At 40.3% G+C, this 22,383-nt stretch overlaps 1 protein-coding gene across 1 annotated transcript in view; it reads left to right on the top strand.

Annotated features, from left to right (window-relative positions):
* Positions 1-20,694, top strand: part of CFAP44 (cilia and flagella associated protein 44) — a 159,616-nt gene extending 138,922 nt beyond the window's left edge. Inside the window, exons 29-35 of the mRNA XM_032852219.1 lie at positions 7,189-7,299; positions 8,502-8,632; positions 10,296-10,412; positions 11,621-11,822; positions 15,882-16,042; positions 17,180-17,314; positions 20,189-20,694. Of these exons, the coding sequence (XP_032708110.1) occupies positions 7,189-7,299; positions 8,502-8,632; positions 10,296-10,412; positions 11,621-11,822; positions 15,882-16,042; positions 17,180-17,314; positions 20,189-20,377 (1,046 nt within the window). The 3' untranslated portion in view covers positions 20,378-20,694. The remainder of the gene's footprint in view (positions 1-7,188; positions 7,300-8,501; positions 8,633-10,295; positions 10,413-11,620; positions 11,823-15,881; positions 16,043-17,179; positions 17,315-20,188) is intronic.
* The last annotated feature ends 1,689 nt before the right edge of the window (positions 20,695-22,383 follow it).

The following is a 22,383-nucleotide window of genomic DNA, read 5'->3' as shown; positions in this document are numbered from 1 at the left end:
GATATCGTCTCCCATTCATTGGGTTCACTTTTTGGTTTGTTGGTGATTTCCTTCACTCTGTAAAAGCTTTTTATTTTGGTGTAGTTCCAACAGTTTATTTTTGCTTTTGTTTCTCTTTCCTTAGGAGACATATCTAGGAAGATGTTTCTATGGCTGATGTCAAAGAAATTACTGCCAACTTTCTTCTAGGAGTTTTATGATCTCACATTTAGGTCTCTAATCCATTTTGAGTTCGTGTTTATGTATGGTATAAAAGAAGTGGCCCAGTTTCATTCTTTTATCTGTCCAGTTTTCCCAGCACCATTTGTTAAACAGACTGTGTTTTCCCCATTGTGTATTCTTGCCTCCTTTGTCATAGAGCGACCATATTAAGTGTTGGGTTATTTCTGGGCTATTTTGTTCTCTTGATCTATGTGTCAATTTTTTGTGCCAGTACCATACTGTTTTTTTAAAAAATTAATTAATTAATTTATTTTAATAAACATATAATGTATTTTTATTCCCAGGGGCACAGGTCTGTGAATCGCCAGGTTTATACACTACACAGCACTTACCATAACACATACCCTCCTCAATGTCCATAACCCCGTCCCCCTCTCCCAAACCCCCTCCCCCAAGCAACCCTCAGTTTGTTTTGTGAGATTAAGAGTCACTTATGGTTTGTATTCCTCCCAATCCCATCTTGTTTCATTTATTCTTCTCCTACCCCCTTAGCCCCCCCATGTTGCATCTCCACTTCCTCATATCAGGGAGATCATATGATAGTTGTCTTTCTCCGATTGACTTATTTCGCTAAGCATGATACCCTCTAATTCCATCCACATTGTCACAAATGGCAAGATTTCATTTCTTTTGATGGCTGCATAGTATTCCATTGTGTATATATACCACATCTTCTTTATCCATTCATCTGTTGATGGACATCTAGGTTCTTTCCATAGTTTGGCTATTGTAGACATTGCTGCTATAAACATTCGTGTGCACGTGCCCCTTTGGATCACTACGTTTGTATCTTTAGGGTAAATACCCAGTAGTGCAGTTGCTGGGTCATAGGGTAGTTCTATTTTCAACATTTTGAGGAACCTCCATGCTATTTTCCAGAGTGGTTACACCAGCTTGCATTCCCACCAACAGTGTAGGAGGGTTCCCCTTTCTCCGCATCCTCACCAGCATCTGTCATTTCCTGACTTGTTAATTTTAGCCATTCTGTCTGGTGTGAGGTGATATCTCATTGTGGTTTTGATTTGTATTTCCCTGATGCCGAGTGATGTGGAACACTTTTTCATGTGTCTGTTGGCCATCTGGATGTCTTCTTTGCAGAAATGTCTGTTCATGTCTTCTGTCCATTTCTTGATTGGATTATTTGTTCTTTGGGTGTTGAGTTTGCTAAGTTCTTTATAGATTTTGGACACTAGCCCTTTATCTGATATGTCGTTTGCAAATATCTTCTCCCATTCTGTCAGTTGTCTTTTGGTTTTGTTAACTGTTTCCTTTGCTGTGTAAAAGCTTTTGATCTTGATGAAATCCCAATAGTTCATTTTTGCCCTTTGCTTCCCTTGCCTTTGGCAATGTTCCTAGAAAGAAGTTGCTGCGACTGAGGTCAAAGCGGTTACTGCCTGTGTTCTCCTCAAGGATTTTGATGTATTCCTTTCTCACATTGAGGTCCTTCATCCATTTTGAGTCTATTTTCATGTGTGGTGTAAGGAAATGGTCCAATTTCATTTTTCTGCATGTGACTGTCCAATTTTCCCAATACCATTTGTTGAAGAGGCTGTCTTTTTTCCATTGGACATTCCTTCCTGCTTTGTCAAAGATTAGTTGACCATAGAGTTGAGGGTCTATTTCTGGGCTCTCTATTCTGTTCCATTGATCTATGTATCTGTTTTTGTGCCAGTACCATGCTGTCTTGATGATGACAGCTTTGTAATAGAGCTTGAAGTCCGGAATTGTGATGCCACCAACTCTGGCTTTCTTTTTCAATATTCCTTTGGCTATTTGAGGTCTTTTCTGGTTCCATATAAATTCTAGGATTATTTGTTCCATTTCTTTGAAAAAAATGGATGGGATTTTGATAGGAATTGCATTAAATGTGTAGATTGCTTTAGGTAGCATAGACATTTTCACAATATTTGTTCTTACAACCCAGGAGCATGGAACATTTTTCCATTTCTTTGTGTCTTCCTCAATTTCTTTCATGAGTACTTTATAGTTTTCTGAGTATAGATTCTTTGCCTCTTTGGTTAGGTTTATTCCTAGGTATTTTACAGTTTTGGGTGCAATTGTAAATGGGATTGACTCCTTAATTTCTCTTTCTTCTGTCTTGTTGTTGGTGTAGAGAAATGCAACTGATTTCTGTGCATTGATTTTATATCCTGACACTTTACTGAATTCCTGTACAAGTTCTAGCAGTTTTGGAGTGGAGTCTTCTGGCTTTTCTGCATATAGTATCATATCATCTGCTAAGAGTGATAGTTGGACTTCTTTGCCAATTTGGATGCCTTTAATTTCCTTTTGTTGTCTGATTACTGAGGCTAGGACTTCTAGTACTATGTTGAACAGCAATGGTGATAATGGACATCCCTGCCATGTTCCTAACCTTAGCGGAAAAGCTTTCAGTTTTTCTCCATTGAGAATGATATTTGTGGTGGGTTTTTCATAGATGGCTTTGATAATATTGAGGTATGTGCCCTCTATCCCTACACTTTGAAGAGTTTGATCAGGAAGAGATGCTGTACTTTGTCAAATGCTTTTTCGGCATCTATTGAGAGTATCATATGGTTCTTGTTCTTTCTTTTATTAATGTGTTGTATCACATGGATTGATTTGCGGATGTTGAACCAACCTTGCAGCCCTGGAATAAATCCCACTTGGTCGTGGTGAATAATCCTTTTAATGTACTGTTGAATCCTATTGGCTAGTGTTTTGGTGAGAATTTTTGCATCTGTGTTCATCAAGGATATTGGTCTGTAGTTCTCTTTTTTGATGGGATCCTTGTCTGGTTTTGGGATCAAGGTAATGCTGACCTCATAAAATGAGTTTGGAAGTTTTCCTTCCATTTCTATTTTTTGGAACAGTTGCAGGAGAATAGGAATTAGTTCTTCTTTAAATGTTTGGTAGAATTCCCCTGGGAAGACATCTGGCCCTGGGCTTTTGTTTATTTGGAGATTTTTGATGACTATTTCAATCTCCTTACTGGTTATGGGTCTGTTCAGGTTTTCTATTTCTATCTCCTTACTGGTTATGAGTCTGTTCAGGTTTTCTATTTCTTCCTGGTTCGGTTTTGGTAGTTTATACGTCTCTAGGAATGCGTCCATTTCTTCCAGATTGTTGGCGTAGAGTTGCTCATAGTATGTTCTTATAATTGTCTGTATTTCTTTGGTGTAGGTTGTGATCTCTCCTCTTTCATTCATGATTTTATTTATTTGGGTCCTTTCTCTTTTCTTTTTGATAAGTCTGGCCAGGGGCTTATCAATCTTATTAATTCTTTCAAAGAACCAGCTCCTAGTTTCGTTGATTTGTTCTATTGTTTTTTTGGTTTCTATTTCATTGATTTCTGCTCTGATCTTTATGATTTCTCTTCTCCTGCTGGGTTTAGTGTTTCTTTCTTGTTCTTTCTCCAGCTCCTTTAGGTGTAGGGTTAGGTTGTGTACTTGAGACCTTTCTTGTTTCTTGAGAAAGGCTTGTACCACTATATATTTTCCTCTCAGGACTGCCTTTGTTGTGTCCCACAGATTTTGAACTGTTGTGTTTTCATTAACATTTGTTTCCATGAATTTTTTCAATTCTTCTTTAATTTCCTGGTTGACCCATTCATTCTTTAGAAGGATGCTGTTTAGTCTTCATGTATTTGGGTTCTTTCCAAATTTCCTCTTGTGATTGAGTTCTAGCTTCAGAGCATTGTGGTCTGAAAATATGCAGGGAATGATCCCAATCTTTTGGTACCAGTTGAGACCTGATTTGTGACCCAGGATGTGATCCATTCTGGAGAATGTTCCATGTGCACCAGAGAAGAATGTGTATTCTGTTGTTTCTGGATGGAATGTTCTGAATGTATCTGTGATGTCCATCTGGTCCAGTGTGTCATTTAAGGCCTTTATTTCTTTGTTGATCTTTTGCTTGGATGATCTGTCCATTTCAGTGTGGGGAGTGTTAAAGTCCCCTACTATTATTGCATTATTGTTGATGCGTTTCTTTGATTTTCTTATTAATTGGTTTATATATTTGCCTGCTCCCATGTTAGGGGCATAGATATTTAAAATTGTTAGATCTTCTTGTTGGACAGATCCTTTGAGTATGATATAGTGTCCTTCCTCATCTCTTATTATAGTCTTTGGCTTAAAATCTATTTGATCTAAGGATTGCCACTCCTGCTTTCTTCTGATGTCCATTAGCATGGTACATTGTTTTCCACCCCCTCACTTTAAATCTGGAGGTGTCTTCAGGTCTAAAATGTGTTTCTTATAGGCAACATATAGATGGGTTTTGTTTTTTTTATCCATTCTGATACCCTGTGTCTTCTGATTGGGGCATTTAGCCCATTAACGTTCAGGGTAACTATTGAGAGATATGAATTTAGTGCCATTGTATTGCCTGTAAGGTGACTGTTACTGTATATTGTTTCTGTTCCTTTCTGATTTACTATTTTTAGGCTCTCTCTTTGCTTAGAGGACCCTTTTCAATATTTCCTGTACGGCTGGTTTGGTATTTGCAAATTCTTTCAGTTTTTGTTTGTCCTGGAAGCTTTTTATCTCTCCTTCTACTTTCAATGATAGCCTAGCTGGATATAGTATTCTTGGCTGCATGTTTTTCTCATTTAGTGCTCTGAATATATCATGCCAGCTCTTTCTGGCCTGCCAGGTCTCTGTGGATAAGTCTGCTGCCAATCTAATATTTTTACCATTGTATGTTACAGACTTCTTTTCCCGGGCTGCTTTCAGGATTTTCTCTTTGTCACTAAGACTTGTAAATTTTACTATTAGGTGATGGGGTGTGGACCTATTCTTGTTGATTTTGAGGGGGGTTCTCTGCACCTCCTGGATTGTGATGCTTGTTCCTTTTGCCATATTAGGGAAATTCTCTCCAATAATTCTCTCCAATATACCTTCTGCTCCCCTCTCTCTTTCTTCTTCTTCTGGAATCCCAATTATTCTAATGTTGTTTCATCTTATGGTGTCACTTATCTCTTGAATTCTCCCCTCGTGGTCCAGTAGCTGTTTGTCTCTCTTTTGCTCAGCTTCTTTATTCTCTGTCATTTGGTCTTCTATATCACTAATTCTTTCTTCTGCCTCATTTATCCTAGCAGTGAGAGCCTCCATTTTTTATTGCACCTCATTAATAGCTTTTTTGATTTCAACTTGGTTAGATTTTAGTTCTTTTATTTCTCCAGAAAGGGCTTTTATATCTCCCGAGAGGGTTTCTCTAATATCTTCCATGCCTTTTTCGAGCCCGGCTAGAACCTTGAGAATCGTCATTCTGAACTCTACATCTGACATACTACCAATGTCTGTATTGATTAGGTTCCTAGCCTTTGGTACTGCCTCTTGTTCTTTTTTTTTTGTGGTGAATTTTTCTGCCTTATCATTTTGTCCAGATAAGAGTATATGAAGGAGCAAGTAAAATATTAAAAGGGTGGCAAAGACCCCAGGAAAATATGCTTTAACCAAATCAGAAGAGACCCCAAATTGTGGGGGGCGAGAAAGGGGATAAAAAGAGGTTCAGAAAAAAAAAAGAATTAACAAAAGAAAACAAATAAAGAAAAAATATAAAAAAGAAAAAAATATATATATTAGATAAACTAGTTAAAAAATGTTAAAAAAAGAAAAGGGTAAAGTTAAAAAAAGTTAGAAGAAGAAGAAAAAAAAATTGAAAAGAAAAAAAAATTAAATTAACTATAAGACTAAAGAATCATGGGGAGAAAGCCTTGAGTTCCATGCTTTGCTTTCTCCTCCTCTGGAATTCTGCTGCTCTCCTTGGCATTGAAACTGCACTCCTTGGTAGGTGAACTTGGTCCTGGCTGGATTTTTTGTTGATCTTCTGGGGGAGGGGCCTGTTGTAGTGATTCTCAAGTGTCTTTGCCCCAGGCGGAATTGCACCGCCCTTACCAGGGGCCGGGCTGAGTAATCCGCTCGGGTTTGCTTTCGGGAGCTTTTGTTCCCTGAGCGCTTTCCGTAGAGTTCCGGAGGGCGGGAACGAAAATGGCGGCCTCCCAGTCTCCGGCCCGGAGGAGCCAGGAGCTCAGGGCCCCACTCCTCAGTGCGCCCTCAGAGAATAGCACCCAATCACTCCCGTCTCCCTGGCCTCTGGCCACGCTCTGAGCTCACCGAGCCTGCGACCTGTTCAAGGTAACCCTGAGCTGAGAGCTCACTCCTCGGCTCTGTCTTTGTAGCCGGCTTCCCCGTTCTAATACCTGCAAACTCTGCGACACTCAGACACCCCCGATCCTTCTGTGACCCTGCGGGACCTGGGGCCACGCTGACCCCATGTGGGCTTCACCCTGGTTTAGCCTCTGGAGCGATGTCCCTCAGCGGATGAGACTTTTAAAAGTCCTGATTTTGTGCTCCATTGCTCCGCCGCTTGCTGGGAGCCGGCCCCTCCCCCCGGGGTCTGTCTTCCCGTCCCTTTGGATTCACTTCTCCGCCAGTCCTACCTTTCAGAAAGCGGTTGATTTTCTGTTTCTAGAATTGCTGTTCTTCTTCTCTTCAATCTCCCATTGGATTTGTAGGTGTTTGCAATCTTTAGATAAGCTATCTAGCTCATCTCCTGCTACCTGAAGTCTCAGCCTGCTACTTCTCCGCCATCTTCAATCCCGGACCTGTTTTAATTATTATAGTTTAGTAGTATATCTTGAAATCTGGGATTGTGATACCTTCAGTTTTGTTCTTTTAAGATTGCTTTGGCTTCAGGGTCTTTTGTGGGTCCATATAAATTTTAGGATTATTCATTCTTGTTCTGTGAAAAATACTATTTGTGTTTTGATAGGGATTGCCTTGAATTTATAGATTTCTTTGGGTAATTTTTTTTTTTTTGCCATCTTAAACTCTTCTAAAACTTTGACTAATTGCCTGCCTTATCTGTTATCTTCCCATTGACTCACTGAAAAAAAAAACAAACCATTATTTTTTGAAATATGAGATTTAGCTTAACACAGGGACTTCTCTGCATATTAATAATGCCTTCTTCTCTATTTAGATGAAGATGAAGAAAGTGATGAATCAAGTGAAGAAGAATCTAGCTTAGAGAGTGATGAAGATGAGTCTGGATCTGATGATGAGGTTTTTGATGATTCTATTTGCCCAACAAGTAAGTTGGATAAAACCATTTGTTCTCTGTGAAGTGTGAACATGGACTCATAATATCAAGGAGATCCTTTTTTGGATTCTCAGTTGTCTCATAAAATTTGAGGGAAGCGTGGTTGAAATTGTATGAAGTAATCTAATGAATACTTGTATTTGGCTCTCTGGATGATTTATTTTCTTTTCCCTTAGGCAACCATTTATGAATGACAAATAATTTGCAGATAACTTATAGTTGATTCAAAGTCAAATTATGCAGATATATCAGATTGTAGTGTGTGCGCATGTGGACATTTTTTTTTTTTTACAAAGCTTTATCTTTTTGACAAACCCATTCACATTTTCATATTTAAAATCCATTTTGTAAGGGCACTTTGTGCCAGTTCCCTGGGGATGTTTAGCAATTTTATCAGTTTTCACTGATAAAACCAGTCTGAAGTAGCCAGACCAGTATTCTTCCAGTCTCAATAGATGAATAGTCCAGTAAATAAAAGACAACTTCTTTTTGGTATGAAATTTATTTTTGTAGCCACTTTATATGGATTTTAAATTAAATGTCAAAGCTTAATTTCAAATAAAGTTTAAATCTTATTTTAAAATAGAGCTCGAAAAATTATAATACAACTTGTTAACAGCAGGATCCTTGTAAACAATCCTTGTTTACTGCAGGATTAAATGGCCTGAAAAAAGTCTCACAGCTAGTTTGGAGGGGGAACTAGGGCTAGAACTCAGGTTTCCAAATTCCACTATAGTACTCTTATTTTCACATTCTTTATCAATTGCCTGGTGGACTGTAGTGTGATATAGTGGATATTAACACAGAGATACTGTACCTGAGTTGCTTTGGTTCACATTATCAGCTACATGACCTCTCTGAGACTTCAGGTCCTCACCTATGAAATGGAAACAACAGTTTCTACCTCGCAAAGGCCTAGGAGACTTGATAGAGAATGTAAATAAAATGCCTAAGCAGAAAGCCTGGCTCATGGTACTGCTCAGAACGTCAGTGCTGGTATCAGAATTACTATCAGGATTATTTATATTGTTAATAATTTCACCTGGAAGAGTGGAGCCTGAAGTGGAATGAAAGTGTGCTAGAGTGGACCCACAGATGGTCATTATTAATTCTGAAGCTCCAAAATCCCCACTTCTAATATCAGTACGTTCCATAACAGTGGGGGTTTCTTTTAATTTTGACTGTCTTTTCAGATTGCGATGTGGGTCTTTTTGAATTGGCCCTTCAACTTCGAGAGAAAAGGCTGGACATTGAGGAGGCCTTAGTGGAAGAAAAGAAAATTATCGATAACCTCAGAAAGGAACATGATACACTATCCAAAAAAGTATGATGATATACTTACTTACTTCTCCTCTCCCAATGTGCTAGCCACCCTCCTAGCTACTGTACTGCTGTTTCATAGAAATGACAGGAGTTAGGCCTTCTCCACAGAGAAGAAACATTTTATTTATTCATTTTTAAAAAGATTTTATTTATTTGTCAGAGAGAGAGAGATCACAAATAGGGGGGAGTGGCAGGCAGAGGGAGAAGCCAACTTGCTGCTGAGCAGAGAGCCCAACATGGAGCTCGATCCCAGGACCCTGGGATATTGACCTGAGCTGAAGGCAGACACTTAACTGACTGAGCTACCCAGGTGCCCCTAAACATTTTAAGTGTTATATTTTAAGGTTTTCCTCTTCAAACACAGTTGTGATGGGGGCCGTTGGTTCTTTTGAAGATTGGCCTTTCTTTATCTACATTATTGATTTCCAAACTTTTTTATTATATACTTCTATAAGTAAAAAAAATTATATACAATACATGTATATTTATTTACAAATTATATCCATGAATTATTCTACTAATATATTTTATATATTAGGAAACAGTCACAAAAACAGAAATGAAAAAGAATAAGGTAAAAATAAATAGAAATAGAAACTGATCTTTTCTTTCTGTGCCCTAATCACTTTATTTACCCTCTGGGGGATGGGCATCTCGTGTTGGAGACCATAAAGCTAAACTTCTGCTATAATTATGTTGATGGATTTGATTTCTGCCTTATTTGCTAATTTTCTCTTTTAGATACTCTTTCCTAGGGCAACATTGCTTAATTCATAGTCCTAAATATATATATATATATATATATATATATATATATATATATATATACATATATATATATGTATATATATATAAAACGGTACATGCATCTGCACATGCAAAAGGATGAACACGAAGCAAGTATTAGATCCAAAATTATGACCACACCTCTTAGATAAGATTCCCAATTACCAATTTTGTCAAATAGATCAGTGGATATCTTGACCTTATTTAATTGATCACAAATGCCCCCCATTAATTGGGACACCTCGCAGGAGTTCACTGTACTATTAAATAAAACACACATGTGAGGACATTTTTCACACCCCAAATGGTGTAGCAATAGTAGACAGTCAATAATGGTGTGTTTCTGAGAATTCCTTCTCTGACTTCATTCTTTGGCTGAGTTCATTATGGCTGGAAAGTATCATTAAGACTTCATATTCACAAATATTTTTGGTAGGTTGCTTCTTCTCGTGTAAGTAGAAAATGATTTGGAAAATTAAAATTTTTTAGATGAAAAACATGCTTCATGAGTACCGTAGTTAGTAGTTTTGTTCCTTTAAAGGGCTTTTTCCTTTTGTTTATTGAGGTCATTGATGGCCCAGTGAGATTCCCACCATCTTGACAAAGATATTCCATGCTGAGAGCTGCTTTTCATGCAGAAAATAAAAGGGAGATGAGGACATGCCTTCTGAACTCTTAGTCACGAGACCTTTACAACTCTGGAGACATAGGAATGATTGAGAAAGCAGTGTGGATCATGACTTAGCAGGAAGAAAATAATACACATTCCTGGGCTACAAACTGGGGTCATTCATTTAATCGCAACCCAACAGAGCAGGTCCTGCTCGTCTCCCAAGATGTCCCCATTTATCACATTTCACACATGGGACTTTCCGCAGGTAAAAGTTGTGGCAGCTAACCTGAATGTAGCAGAGGAGGCCCTGGAGGCTTACCAACGGGAGAAGCAGCAGCGGCTGAACGAACTGCTCGTGGTGATTCCACTCAAGCTCCACCAGGTGATGGGTCTGGAGACTGTGCCCCACCCTGTCCGAGCAGAAGAGCCAGCACACCCAGGCTATCCCAGAAAAGATTCTTGGGGCACTTGTGGGAAGAAGTGCAGCCCTTTGCTGAGGATTCTACCTGAATAATGACACCCCAACTTTTCTTATCCGTTCTCATATTGTTGTGAGAGAGTCATAGCCACACATACATATTTCCTGATGGCTCATTATCACTTCCAAAGTCCAGTTAATTGTTTCAGGTCTGAGGAAATGAGCCTAGGACTTAATTTTTTTTAAAATACTTTATTTATTTATTTGAGAGAGAGACAGTGAGAGAGCGTATGAGCGAGGAGAAGGTCAGAGAGAGAAGCAGACTCCCCGTGGAGCTGGGAGCCCGATGCGGGACTCGATCCCGGGACTCCAGGATCATGACCTGAGCTGAAAGCCGTCGCTTAACCAAGGGAGCCACCCAGGCGCCCAGGACTTAATTTTTTTGAATTTATTTTTTTTAGTTTATTTTTATTTTTTTAGGAGTATCTACTCCCAATGTGAAGCTCAAACTCACAACCCCAAGGTTAAGAGTCACATGCTCTTCCGACCGAGTCAGCCAGGTGCCCCAGGGAGCTTATGACTTAAGAATGGAATGGCTGGGAAATTAAAATCTTGGATCTTGTGCACATGTCCCTTTGCACAACATCGTCAAATAGACATGAACTAATGATGCAAGAATTGTCATAATCTTTGCTTGTTAATGAGGGAGGGCAAGACAAAGGAAAACATCCTTTCTCTTTCTGCCCTCTTTGTTCATTTCCACACTCATTAGAATTACAGCTTATATTAAGGTGCAGAGATGCATTTCGTACCCCATTTTGTCAGGTGAAGAGAAGTATTTTAGAAGGAAAAGTTTGGATCAGCCTCACATATATTTTGTGTAACCTGACCCAGACTGGATTGGTTTTAGGTAGCGATTTGCGTAGTACACCCACCGTGAAATGTTTGTTCCGTGGTTATGCAGCAGATATTAGGCATAGTCTGGGGGAAGATTTGCTGTCTATATAGGGGCATAACGTGGCTTACGATCTGAAGGCCACTCCAGCTTTTACCTTACTCAGTGATGGGAATGACCGAGGTCCGAAGGCAATGACCTAAACAAGGACAGAAAAGGAAGTGCTTTCTGTGATCTGACATTTAGTTCGACCTTGGTTTCGTTTTGGTTTTGATAGGTAGAGCATGTAGTATTTGGAGAAATTCCTAATGATCTTTCTGGAACCTTGGTCTTTTCTAACCATTCCTTGGGACGCCTGCAAGAACGAATCATACAGCTCCATGAGGAAAATTCCAAGCAGCAAAAACTTAACAAGGAATGCCGGGAGAGGCGCAAACAGCTTATCCGAGAAAAGAGAGAGATGGCAAAAACTATAAGCAGTAAGTAACTCAGCCCACGCATTATTAGTACTATCTTGATAAGAGAGGGAATTAACTCTGAAAATAGTAAGTAATCACAGAATCAGAACCACTGACAGCAAGGAAACACTTTCTTGTCTTCCTAGCTACCATTTCTCCTAAGACCACTGAATTGTCACCCTCTTGTTTTTAAAGACTGAATCCTTTATCGTGGAAACTATTTCTCTTAAGTTTAAAAGGCTTAACACATGATGAAATATAGAGTAACGTAACATAGGTACTAGCCACCAAGTTTAAGAAATCAAAACAGGGAAGATGCAACTACACCCTTCTTTCTGATACTGTTCCACAGAACCCTTCCCAGGGTCGGCTGGCAGGTGAGCACACGTGCAGATGTGTGTATCCACACACAATATATAGAATGACTTCGCTTGTTTTTAACTGTAATGTTATTCATATCATTTTGCAGTTCACTTTATTAAACCGATTTTCGAGAGGTATCCATACTGCTGTAATTTATTCACTTTATTTTTTTTAATTTTTATTTTAACTGCCGCGACAATATTCCATTGTAGGACTCTGAGTTGGGTGTTTTTTTTTTTTCAATCTTCTGTTGATGGATATTTTGGCTATTTCTAATTTTTCATGATGGAAGAGCTATAGTGAACCTTCTTGTACACATCTCCCTGTGCGTGGGAGAAGGTGAATCCCCAGGACTGGGGTGTCTGGGTTGTAGAGGGGTGTTACGCATTTCTGGCAGATACTCCTGTATATTGCCAAGCTGCCCTCCAACGTGGTTGTACCATTTTATCTCAACCCCCTCTTCAACCACCTGCCACTTCCCTGTCAGTGAGGATGGCCCAGGCTCCATATTCTCAAGAACATTTGATGCTGTCAGACTTCAATATATTTGCCAGCCTGGTGGATGTTAAATTGTATTTCACTGTGGTTTTTATTCATGTGTCCTGAATTCTGGTGAGGTTAAACATCTTCACATACATTTATTTGCCATTTATTTGTGTTTCCTTTTCTGTAACTTGCCTGTTATAAACCTTACCATTTTTTTACTTCTGCTTCTTGCTTTCTTATTGATTTTAGGGAGTTCTTACTATAATCTGTCTTTTTTTTTTTAAGACTTTATTTACTTATTTGAGAAAGAGAGAGTGCAAGCAAGATCACACATGAGCAGGGGGAAGGGTAGAGGAAGCAGAATCCCCGCTGAACAGGGAACCTGATGTGGGACTTGATTCCGGGGTCCTGGGGTCACGACCTGAGCTGAAGTTGGACACCCAACCAACTGAGCCACCCAGACGCCCTATATTCTGCCTTTTAAGGCACTTCAGATTCCTTCTATTTTGTGACTTGCCTTTTTACTTTGGGATATAAACATTTAAAATCTTAATATAGTTAATTTTACCAATGTTTTTGGCTTGTGCATTGTGTCTGTATATGTCTTGTTTAAGAAATCCTTTCCTGTTTTGAGATCATAAAGATATTTTATCCATAGTTTCTCTATTAGTAGTATTCTTCATATTTGCATTTTTAATCTATCTGGAGTTGTGGTGGATATTATAAAATGCACAGTATAAAGATTACTATCCTTTAAAATACATTTTGAATATTTGGTATTTGGAACAGAAAGTATACGTTGTGGAGTTTCCAACTTTAAAAACAACAATATTGCCAGTACCTTAGTATCTACTTTAATGCCACAGAACTGTACCATTAAAAATGTTTAAAATGATACACTTTATGTTATGTATTTTAGCACAATTGGATAAAAAAAATAGATATTTTAATTTGTAAAAGAAAAAAAATGGGAAGCCTATAGTGGTCAACTAGTCAACCAGTCTAGGTTGCTTGGATTTGTAGAGGCCAGTTTCCAGTGAGTATTGATTGTTCTGCCTTCATGGGTGGCTGGAGTATAAAATAAAAAAAAATACACATTAAGACTGCATGTTTAAATAACACTGATTGGAGACACACAGTTTTGTCAGGTGTAATCCTCGAGGTTCCAGTGCTTCTCACGTACTTCTCATTCCTCTGGCTTCGGTAGGCCATGAATGTTGTTTATATCTGAAAGTACCGTTCATTAAACCAAGGAATAAACTAGTGTGAAAACAAAGAAAGAAGCTTGTTTCAGTTTGGGTAAATTCTAAGTTTGGGAAAATGTGTGAAGATGAAATGAGCTATGTAAATTTTTAGAGTGTTAATGGAAATAAAAGGGAATAATTCCATAAGTTTTATTCAGCAACTTTCAGTTCTTTTCCCCACCTGCCCTCAACCCATTTTCTGAAAAGCAAGTTGTGAGTCTGATTGAAGTTCTCCTGATTCTGAAAGTAGAAGTAGGAGTAGGTTCCTTTTCTGTAAGCCAGAGAACAAAGGCTTAGCAGTGATGAGAAACACCACAGTTGGCTTTTTGTTGCCTTCCTCCCTTGACAGACTCAGTGAACAAAGAGGAGAGTCTAGAACATGGTGGTGAGAAGTGGTAAGTTTACTTCATTTCAAGGAGAACACAACTCTTGGCCACGGAGAAGGCATGTGGTAAAAATATTCCAGAAGGCTTTATGTCCCCTGTAAATGCTAGTTGGTCTCATCAAATCAGGAGAAGGGCATGAGGCTGGCTCCACAGGGGGAATGGCAAGGACCAGAGTCCGCATCCTGGTACGTGAGGCTGTCATGGCAGAGGGCACTAGCTGGAGAGAGTCTCAAGGTCCTTACTGAGGCCAAGCAGGCAGCCACAGGCTAGTACATGCGTGCAAATAATCTAAGCATCGTGTGGTTTTTGCATCACTGATTATCACAGCTGCTACATTACACAAGTCCATAGCGACTGTGCTCACATCGAATACACATGAACAGCCCCTCTTGGATCACACACAATGGCAGTCATGCCAGCTGTATCATTATATTCAACCATAACCAGATACAAACCTCCACACCATTGCGGAACTCTATCATCTTCTGATACCTTAGGGTCTTCAAGACTTCACTTAGGGGGCAGTCCGGTGACCAAGAAAGTCTTGTTACAAGATTATATTTTCCTGGGGAGTCAGACTCCACCTATGGAATTATCCCCAGAAGTTCCACTGTTCTCATGTTGAGGAAAGACAGTAAACAAAAGTAAGATATATTATAATGCATGTTAGATGGAGATCATTGCTAAGAAGAAAAATTAAGAAGGGACGGGAAAGGAGAGTGCTCAGGTCTGTAGGAGCCAGGAACAGCTCCCTGGAGACGTGGCATACTGGTAAAGTGTGGTTTTCCCTGGTTAGAGGACGAGGACCTGCTCTTGGTTACCCCTTCAGAATTGAGTGTATTGGAAATGATTCTTATAACTTGGTTTTAGAAAATGGGCTGGGGGCGCCTGGGTGGCTCAGTCGGTTAAGCGTCTGACTTTAGGTCAGGTCATGATTCCACGGTCCTGGGATGGAGCCCCACATTGGGCTCCCTGCTCAGTGGGGAGCCTGCTTCTCCCTCCCCTCAACCATTCCCCCTACTTATGCACTCTCTCTCTCTCCATCAAATAAATAAAATCTTAAAAAAAAAAGAAGAAGAAAAAAGAAAATGGGCTGGTGAGAGGGAGCCAGGTGGCTATTTGGGGAAGAACACTGTAGTCAGTGGGATCTGAGATGAGAGTGAGCCTGGAATGTTTGAGACTCAGACTTTAATTTTTACTTGGAGTATGATGCAAACTTCCTCTAAGTGCCTGCTCTGTTCTTAACACTAGATGCTGTAGAGATCAGTCGTTAAAAAAAAAAAAAAAATCTGAAGAGTTCCTTTTCCAGCTGGGGCCCTTGACAGTGTGAGGAGGGGCACAGCAGAGGGTGGAAGCAGCTGGGGGAAAATGGAGTCTGCTTTATGCAGGATTTTCAAGTAGACGAAAAGACAGCATAGGATTGGGCATTTTAAGTGAGGAAAGGAGCAGGTGAGTCATGGAGGAAAAGCCAACTGGTAACATAAAATCTTTTACCATCTTCTTACAAAAGCTGTTCTTTGGAAAGTAGTTGCTACCAGTATTGTTCATTTAATAACAGTGGGGGCCACTGAACACACTAAGACAGTACTGCCTTCTTTTAGAAATGGAAGAAACAGTCCATCAACTAATGATCAGCAAGTTTGGCCGTGTGATAGACCTAGAAGCCCTTCAGACACTTTCCGTGAACACAACGCTTGAAGAGCTAAAGATCAAAAAACTTCGAAAGGAGCTAACGAATGCAAAGGAAATGAAGATGTGGGAGGTACGGCCGAGAGGACAGGTGACCCACCTTGGCTGAACGTGGGTCGAGGCAAGAAATGCTACCAGTGGTTCTTGAGTAGCATCTGAGTAGCCAGAGACAAGTCTGTGGGCCCCCCTTGGTTCCCCCGTGATCTTAAGCCTGTCTCAACATCCTGACCATTCACTTGGTTGAAGGGACTTGCCTGTCTTGGGTGAAAGCTGCAGCATAGGTTTTGGGGTGTGGGTATGTGGAAATATGACAAAATGGAATGGACGATGACCAAGATTCCATTTTGAGGTTTCCATTAGTGTAAAATAAATGCTCTGACAACGTTAGAGATGGAATCGCCGTGCTTTGAGGATCCCAGTTGTAGTTCTCCCTATAGCTGTTACATGCCCTTTGGATCTGGAAATTAGAAAACATCTCTAAGTAATAGATTCTATAACCAGTTTGGACTATTTCGCTGGTAGGGTCTTAGAAGATGTTACTGCCTACGTTGTTCCCTGAGCTATGAGAGGAGGCAGTGCCCCAACTGTAGCTAGATTCAAAGATAGGAGCTTGTATAAAGCTTTTATAAGCCCCCAAGTCCTTATGACTTCTCCAGTTTCCCATCTTATCTCATCAGTAGACAGGGCAGGAAAAGAGGTTCCTAGTGTCATCTTGTCTCATCTTTGCTTATCCAAGATTTTCAGGGGAATTCTGGAGATAATATGTGTAATCTAAAATAATTTTTGGAGCAGTAAAAAACAAAGGAAAGCCATTTAGGAGATGTATGGCCATGCAAGCTGGCTACTTGAGGATCTTGGGCCAAGACTGGAGAAAGAAAAATATATGGAAGTCTGCTGCTTAAATTAATACTCTTCCTTTTAGTAATGAATAGCGCACTCAGTATACCTACTGATTTTATTCTTCAACAGTGAAGTGATACCTATGTCTATCTTTTTTACCTCCTTGTACCTTTGAGCATACCCACATTCTTCTTTTCTCTAATTGAGCCAGGGCCAATGCAGCTGGCTCTGGTTGCATTTTCACAGTGATTTCCAATTGTATTTTTTTCATATGCATATTTGCTGAATGGTTTTGATCAAATCTGAGCATGTATTTTTCTGCTTCCTCTCTTACTCACTTAACCCATTTTATATCCTCCCACCCTGGCAGGAAAAGATTGCTCAGGTGCGATGGGAGTTGATGATGAAGACAAAAGAACACACCAAAAAGCTTCATCAGATGAATGATTTATGTATTGAAAAGAAGCAGCTTGATTCTCGGTTGAATACACTACAGAACCAGCAGGTATGTTCCTTTCCTTCAGACCCTTTGTCAGAGTTGGGGAAGCTCCGTGAAAGTAGTTATTCGTAAGAATGTCAAGTGCCGGCATTTAAACAAACCTTGATCTTGGACCCTTTCCGGTCCACCTCGGTCCCTGAGGACATGAAGTTGCCGGTACCTACTTAGAGGTGAGCCTGAGGGATTAGCTTTACTGTATGCCTTTTGAGTGCCATGAGTTTACATATGTACTAATCTATGGGGTTTGCCTTCGTCCCGGTGAGTTAAGATTATTAGGTACAAATGACACCAAAATAATCTCTAAATTTATAACAAATACCCATTTCCAATATGTGTTTATTTCATTTGATTTAAAGTGGGTATCTTTAATGGTGGGATCTCATATTACTTTATTAAAACACTTGTTATTTTTATGGCTTTCAACTTGTTCTTATATAATGTTTATTGAGCCTGACATAATACTTAGTACATAGTATATGGTGGACAATGTATTTCATACAGGTTTACCTGATTCAAGGTTCACCTAGGTGAGTATCCTCTAGGAGCCTCTAGGAACCTAATACATATGTGACATGTTATAAAACGTATGTCATAGTCTTACAATATTATCTGCAAAAATGCCCATTGTGTCCCTTGGTTTTCTTTAAGCATCCTGGAAATGGTCTAAGCCAGGGATTCTCAAAGTGTGGTCCCCTGAAAAACAGCATCAGCATCACCTAGAGAATTTATTAGAAATGCAAATTCTCGGGCCCCACCCACAGATCTACTGAATCAGCAGCTCTGGAAGAGGGGCCCTATACTCTAACAGGCCCTGTACTCTAACAGGCCTTCCAGAAGATTCTGAGGCATGCTAGAGTTCAAGAATCATCTGTCTAAGCACAGAAAGAACGAGTAAGAGGAATTGGGAAGTTTATCATTGGAAATTCCATATGAAAGGATAGTAGAAATCTGAGTATCAAGGGCCCTTTATCCACTGAAGAATTTTTGAGTGATGAGTCAGGATAGTGTTCCAGGAGGTTAATGCCTAAACACGATTTTCATATAATAAGCAGTTATAAACACTTGTTGACTTTATGTGCTTTTTTTTTTTTTAAAGATTTTATTTATTTATTTGACAGACAGATCACAAGTAGGCAGAGAGGCAGGCAGAGAGAGAGAGGAGGAAGCAGGCTCCCCACTGAGCAGAGAGCCCGATGCGGGGCTCGATCCCAGGACCCTGAGATCATGACCTGAGTCGAAGGCAGAGGCTTTAACCCACTGAGCCACCCAGGCGCCCCGACTTTATGTGCTTTGATAAGTCCAGATATATTGGAGAAAAGAGTCTGAAGAGTTTGAGTAGATCAGTTGAATGGGGAAGAAAATTAATAGTGTATGTCTCTTTACATAGCAGATCCTTCCATGCTTATCTTTACATAGGTAATTTTTATGGTATTAAAGTAATATATTTTCATGGATAGTCTCTTTACATGGAATATTTCCTACTACAACTCTCAAAACAGTACCTTCCAAAGCTCAGAGTAGTTAAGTAACTACCGCAGAGGTAATGCACGGTGCTGAGTTTTTAAACCAGGGTCTGTCCACCTCCAAAGCTGACTCCATTGCTGTTATTCTTTCAGCAATCTAGGCATGAATTGGGATATAGGTGGCAAGAACAAAAAAGGATCAGACATTTCAAAGTAAGAATAGCCAAACTTTGGGTATGGTAAGGAAAATGAGGGCAAGTTACGGTGACTTCGAAGTGAGCATCTGGAGTGATGCCATGAGCTGAGGCCTGAGCTTAGCTACAAGTAGCCAAAAGCCCTGTGGAGAGGAGCTTAAACAAACAAAGGTCATTTTCCTCACTTAACAAGAGGTCTGGAGGTGATGACTGAGGGTTTTAGGCTTAGTGGGCCTGTGATGCCAGGGCCAATAGCTCTCTGATTGTCTCAGTGATTCTTTGAAGTTTCCTTCAAAGTCACATGACAACTGCCTGACTTCTAAGCACAGAATGGATACTACATAAGTGTCATCTTCTTCCCTTTAATGTGCTTTCAAAGGTTATTGAGCTTATACTAAGTACCATGCTCTAGGATGGGTGCTACGTGGGGTGGTGAGATCCATCTAGCTCTTAAAGGCACCGGATCTTGCGAGAAAGATCTCACATGGGCAGTTAGGTTGAACCATATGAAATGGCCACTTTTTCAACCGAAAAAAGGAGTCTCAGATATAAATTTTAATGGTTCAATGTTCTGAAAGAACACAGAACAGGAAATTCTAATCTAGTCCACGAACAAAGGCCTTAAAAATAATTTCTGGAGGCGCCTGGGTGGCTCAGTTGTTAAGCGTCTGCCTTCAGCTCAGGTCATGGTCCGAGGCTCCTGGGATTGCGTCCCACATGGGCTCCCTGGTCAGCAGGAAGCCTGCTTCTCCCTCTCCCACTCCCCCTGCTTGTGTTCTCTCTCTCACTGTCACTGTCAAATAAATAAATAAAATTAAAAAAAACAACAACAACAACCTAATGTCTGAAGCATAGCATAGCAGGAGTTGACTGGACAAGGGAAGGAATCAGATGAGGAAATAGAGATTTCCTTTTTGGGAAACAAAATATGGGCTGTATAGAGAAAGGGGGGTGGGTACCCCATCCTTTATGGTTTCATTGCTGAGCTCTCTACAGTAGGAATGACAGATTGCTCACTTAATGGGATTTTCATTTTAAGAGTTACTCATTAGGCCAGGGGGGCACATTTCTAATGGTGGGATTTCAGTGGAAGAATTGAAGGCCCCTTAAAATAAGGAGCAGTGGGTATTTAAATTGACAGTAAGATTAGCACTAACATAAAAATGGGGAATTTTTCACATTCCATGTGATGCTTAAAGCAGGGAGGTATTTTCTTTCAACAGGGCAATGCCTTCCAGGGCCCTCGGAAAGCAGACATTGTGGCAAGACAGAGGGTCACCGAATTGATCCAACTGCAGGCAGAAAGGATTTCCGCCTTAAAGGAAGAGATTGCTCTCTTGCGTAAGAAAGGTGGTCTTATCCTCCCACCCATTCAGCCTCCGCAAGAGGAGATGAAGCCCATGGGCCTTTAAGTTTGCTTTTTCTTCAAATCCATCCAAGATTTCCGACATATGACTTACCAGAAGTCTGTTTCCTTGCTGGCTGCAATAGTCCTATTATTTTAAAGTGAATTTGTTTAAAAGTCTAAGACCAGATCTAGTCATATAGTATTAATAACTCTTCTCTAATGTGGTTATCTTAGAATGGACTCTAGCCCCCAACATCTATTTCCCTTTGAACTGAACCATTTTAGATCTGTTTGGAACCCAGTGGACTGAATATCGAGCCTCAGAAGGCTGTATGTATCGCAAAACTTCAAGAAAGCACCTGCAATATATCTTGTAGGAAATTTGTCTCTTGCTTATCTGAATTTTTAGCCGTCGGCAAGAAAAACTAGCAAGCTGTGAGAAAACTTGCTTCTTTCATTCCTTGGAAAATAAACTGATATTCAGTGTTTTCTGAGAGAACAAATAACAAAAGCACGAGCTATTCTGCCAGCAGTATCTTCGAATGAGATGCAAATCAGAATTCTGACATTGTGGACTTCACAGAGCAGTTATTTGAGGGCTCAGGCTGCAGGAAATGCAGACAGAGTGGTTAGCTTGGGACTGGCAGAAAGCAGACTACCCAGCTTCCTGCTCAGCCCTGGCTGCGCAAAGTCCTCAGCTCTGAATGGAGCGCAGGAGTGTGTTTTGCAAAATGGTCAACAAGACGGCTTTTCTCTGAAGGTGTTTGCAGCTCTACCGGTGTTCTAAGTATTTCCACAGTTTTTCATGTCCTCTGCATTTTCTTTTGGGTTCTAGTGGAGTCACTTGCTGTTTTGATGTAGATCCCTAAGTCTTGATAGGTTATATCACTCTGAGAGACTATCTCTAACCATCACTTTTGATTGTGTGTAACATTTTAAACTAACTTGATTGTCCTTTTTGTTTGGAGGTAAGCAGTGATGGGAAGTCATGGCTGATGGCTGTCCCATTTGGGAATGCTCTCCCTGCTATTTGGATCCCTGTTAGTAACAGAGCTCAGCACATTAGGTTCAGAGCTCTATGGGTCCATATATATGAATGAGCTTCTCCACTGAGCTGTCCCAGAGTAGAAGTCCGTCATGGAGAAGGAAAGGTGAGGAAGGCAATGTTACATCAACGTAGAACATGACCCAGCAGCGTCGCCTTCCTAACCTGTGACTAGCCTGCTGATCCGTCTCTCCACAGGAGATAGGACTTGCTTCCTTTCAAAGATGTTTTCCTGTTCCTATTTAAGAGAACTGAATAATTTGTGCCCATTAGTTTAAATACTCTGGTGAAGTAGCTTCTCTACTGGAGACACCCGCTATCACTTTCTTGTAAGCCCTAAACTATGTGTGCCCTTCAAGCTTTTTGTGCTAGTCATAGCTCTGAGAGTTTTACTTATTTATTGCTACACGAAGGTCCCCCAAACATTGCTTAACACAACAGGCACTTATCTCACCCAGGTTCCTGAGAGCAGCCTGCTTTGGGCTCAGTGTCTCTCACAAGGTTATGGTCAAGCTGGGAGTTGGGGCCACAGCCCTGTGAGGCTTGGCTGGAGCTGGAAGGGCAACTTCCAGATGCACTCACTTAGCTGTTTGGCAGGAGGCTTCCGTTCCTCGCTGGCTGGCTATCACAATGAGCAACTGCCAGGAGAGAGGGGTTGGTCTCCGGGGAGACACCATTCCCTAGATGGTGGTGAGAGCCAGGGGAAGTTACGTAATCTTCCTGGGCCTCATTTTATTATCTGACAAATGAAGGATTTGGATAAGCTCTTTTTCCCTATTCTGAAATTCTGTGATTCCAACTGTAGCAGGAATGACTTTAGAGTCTATGGAAGAGCCATGGCAAAGATACCCTGAGTTTTTCAACTCTGTAACCAATCAGGATTAATTTTTTTCCTCCCCAAATTGAACTAGACTAAATCACCACTTACATCCACAATAAATAGGCCTTCATCCTCTAGGTTTGATAATAAAGTTAATACTCAGTTGTTTTTTATTTTGAATTGGACAAGACCTAGAGCTAGCTTT

The sequence above is a fragment of the Lontra canadensis genome, unplaced genomic scaffold (assembly GCF_010015895.1).
Source record: "Lontra canadensis isolate GAN:19392208 unplaced genomic scaffold, GSC_riverotter_1.0 scaffold6, whole genome shotgun sequence".
NCBI classification, from domain to species: Eukaryota; Metazoa; Chordata; class Mammalia; order Carnivora; family Mustelidae; genus Lontra; species Lontra canadensis.
The sequence above is the reverse complement of the archived record's forward strand: the minus strand, read 5'-3'. Positions and strand labels throughout refer to the sequence as shown.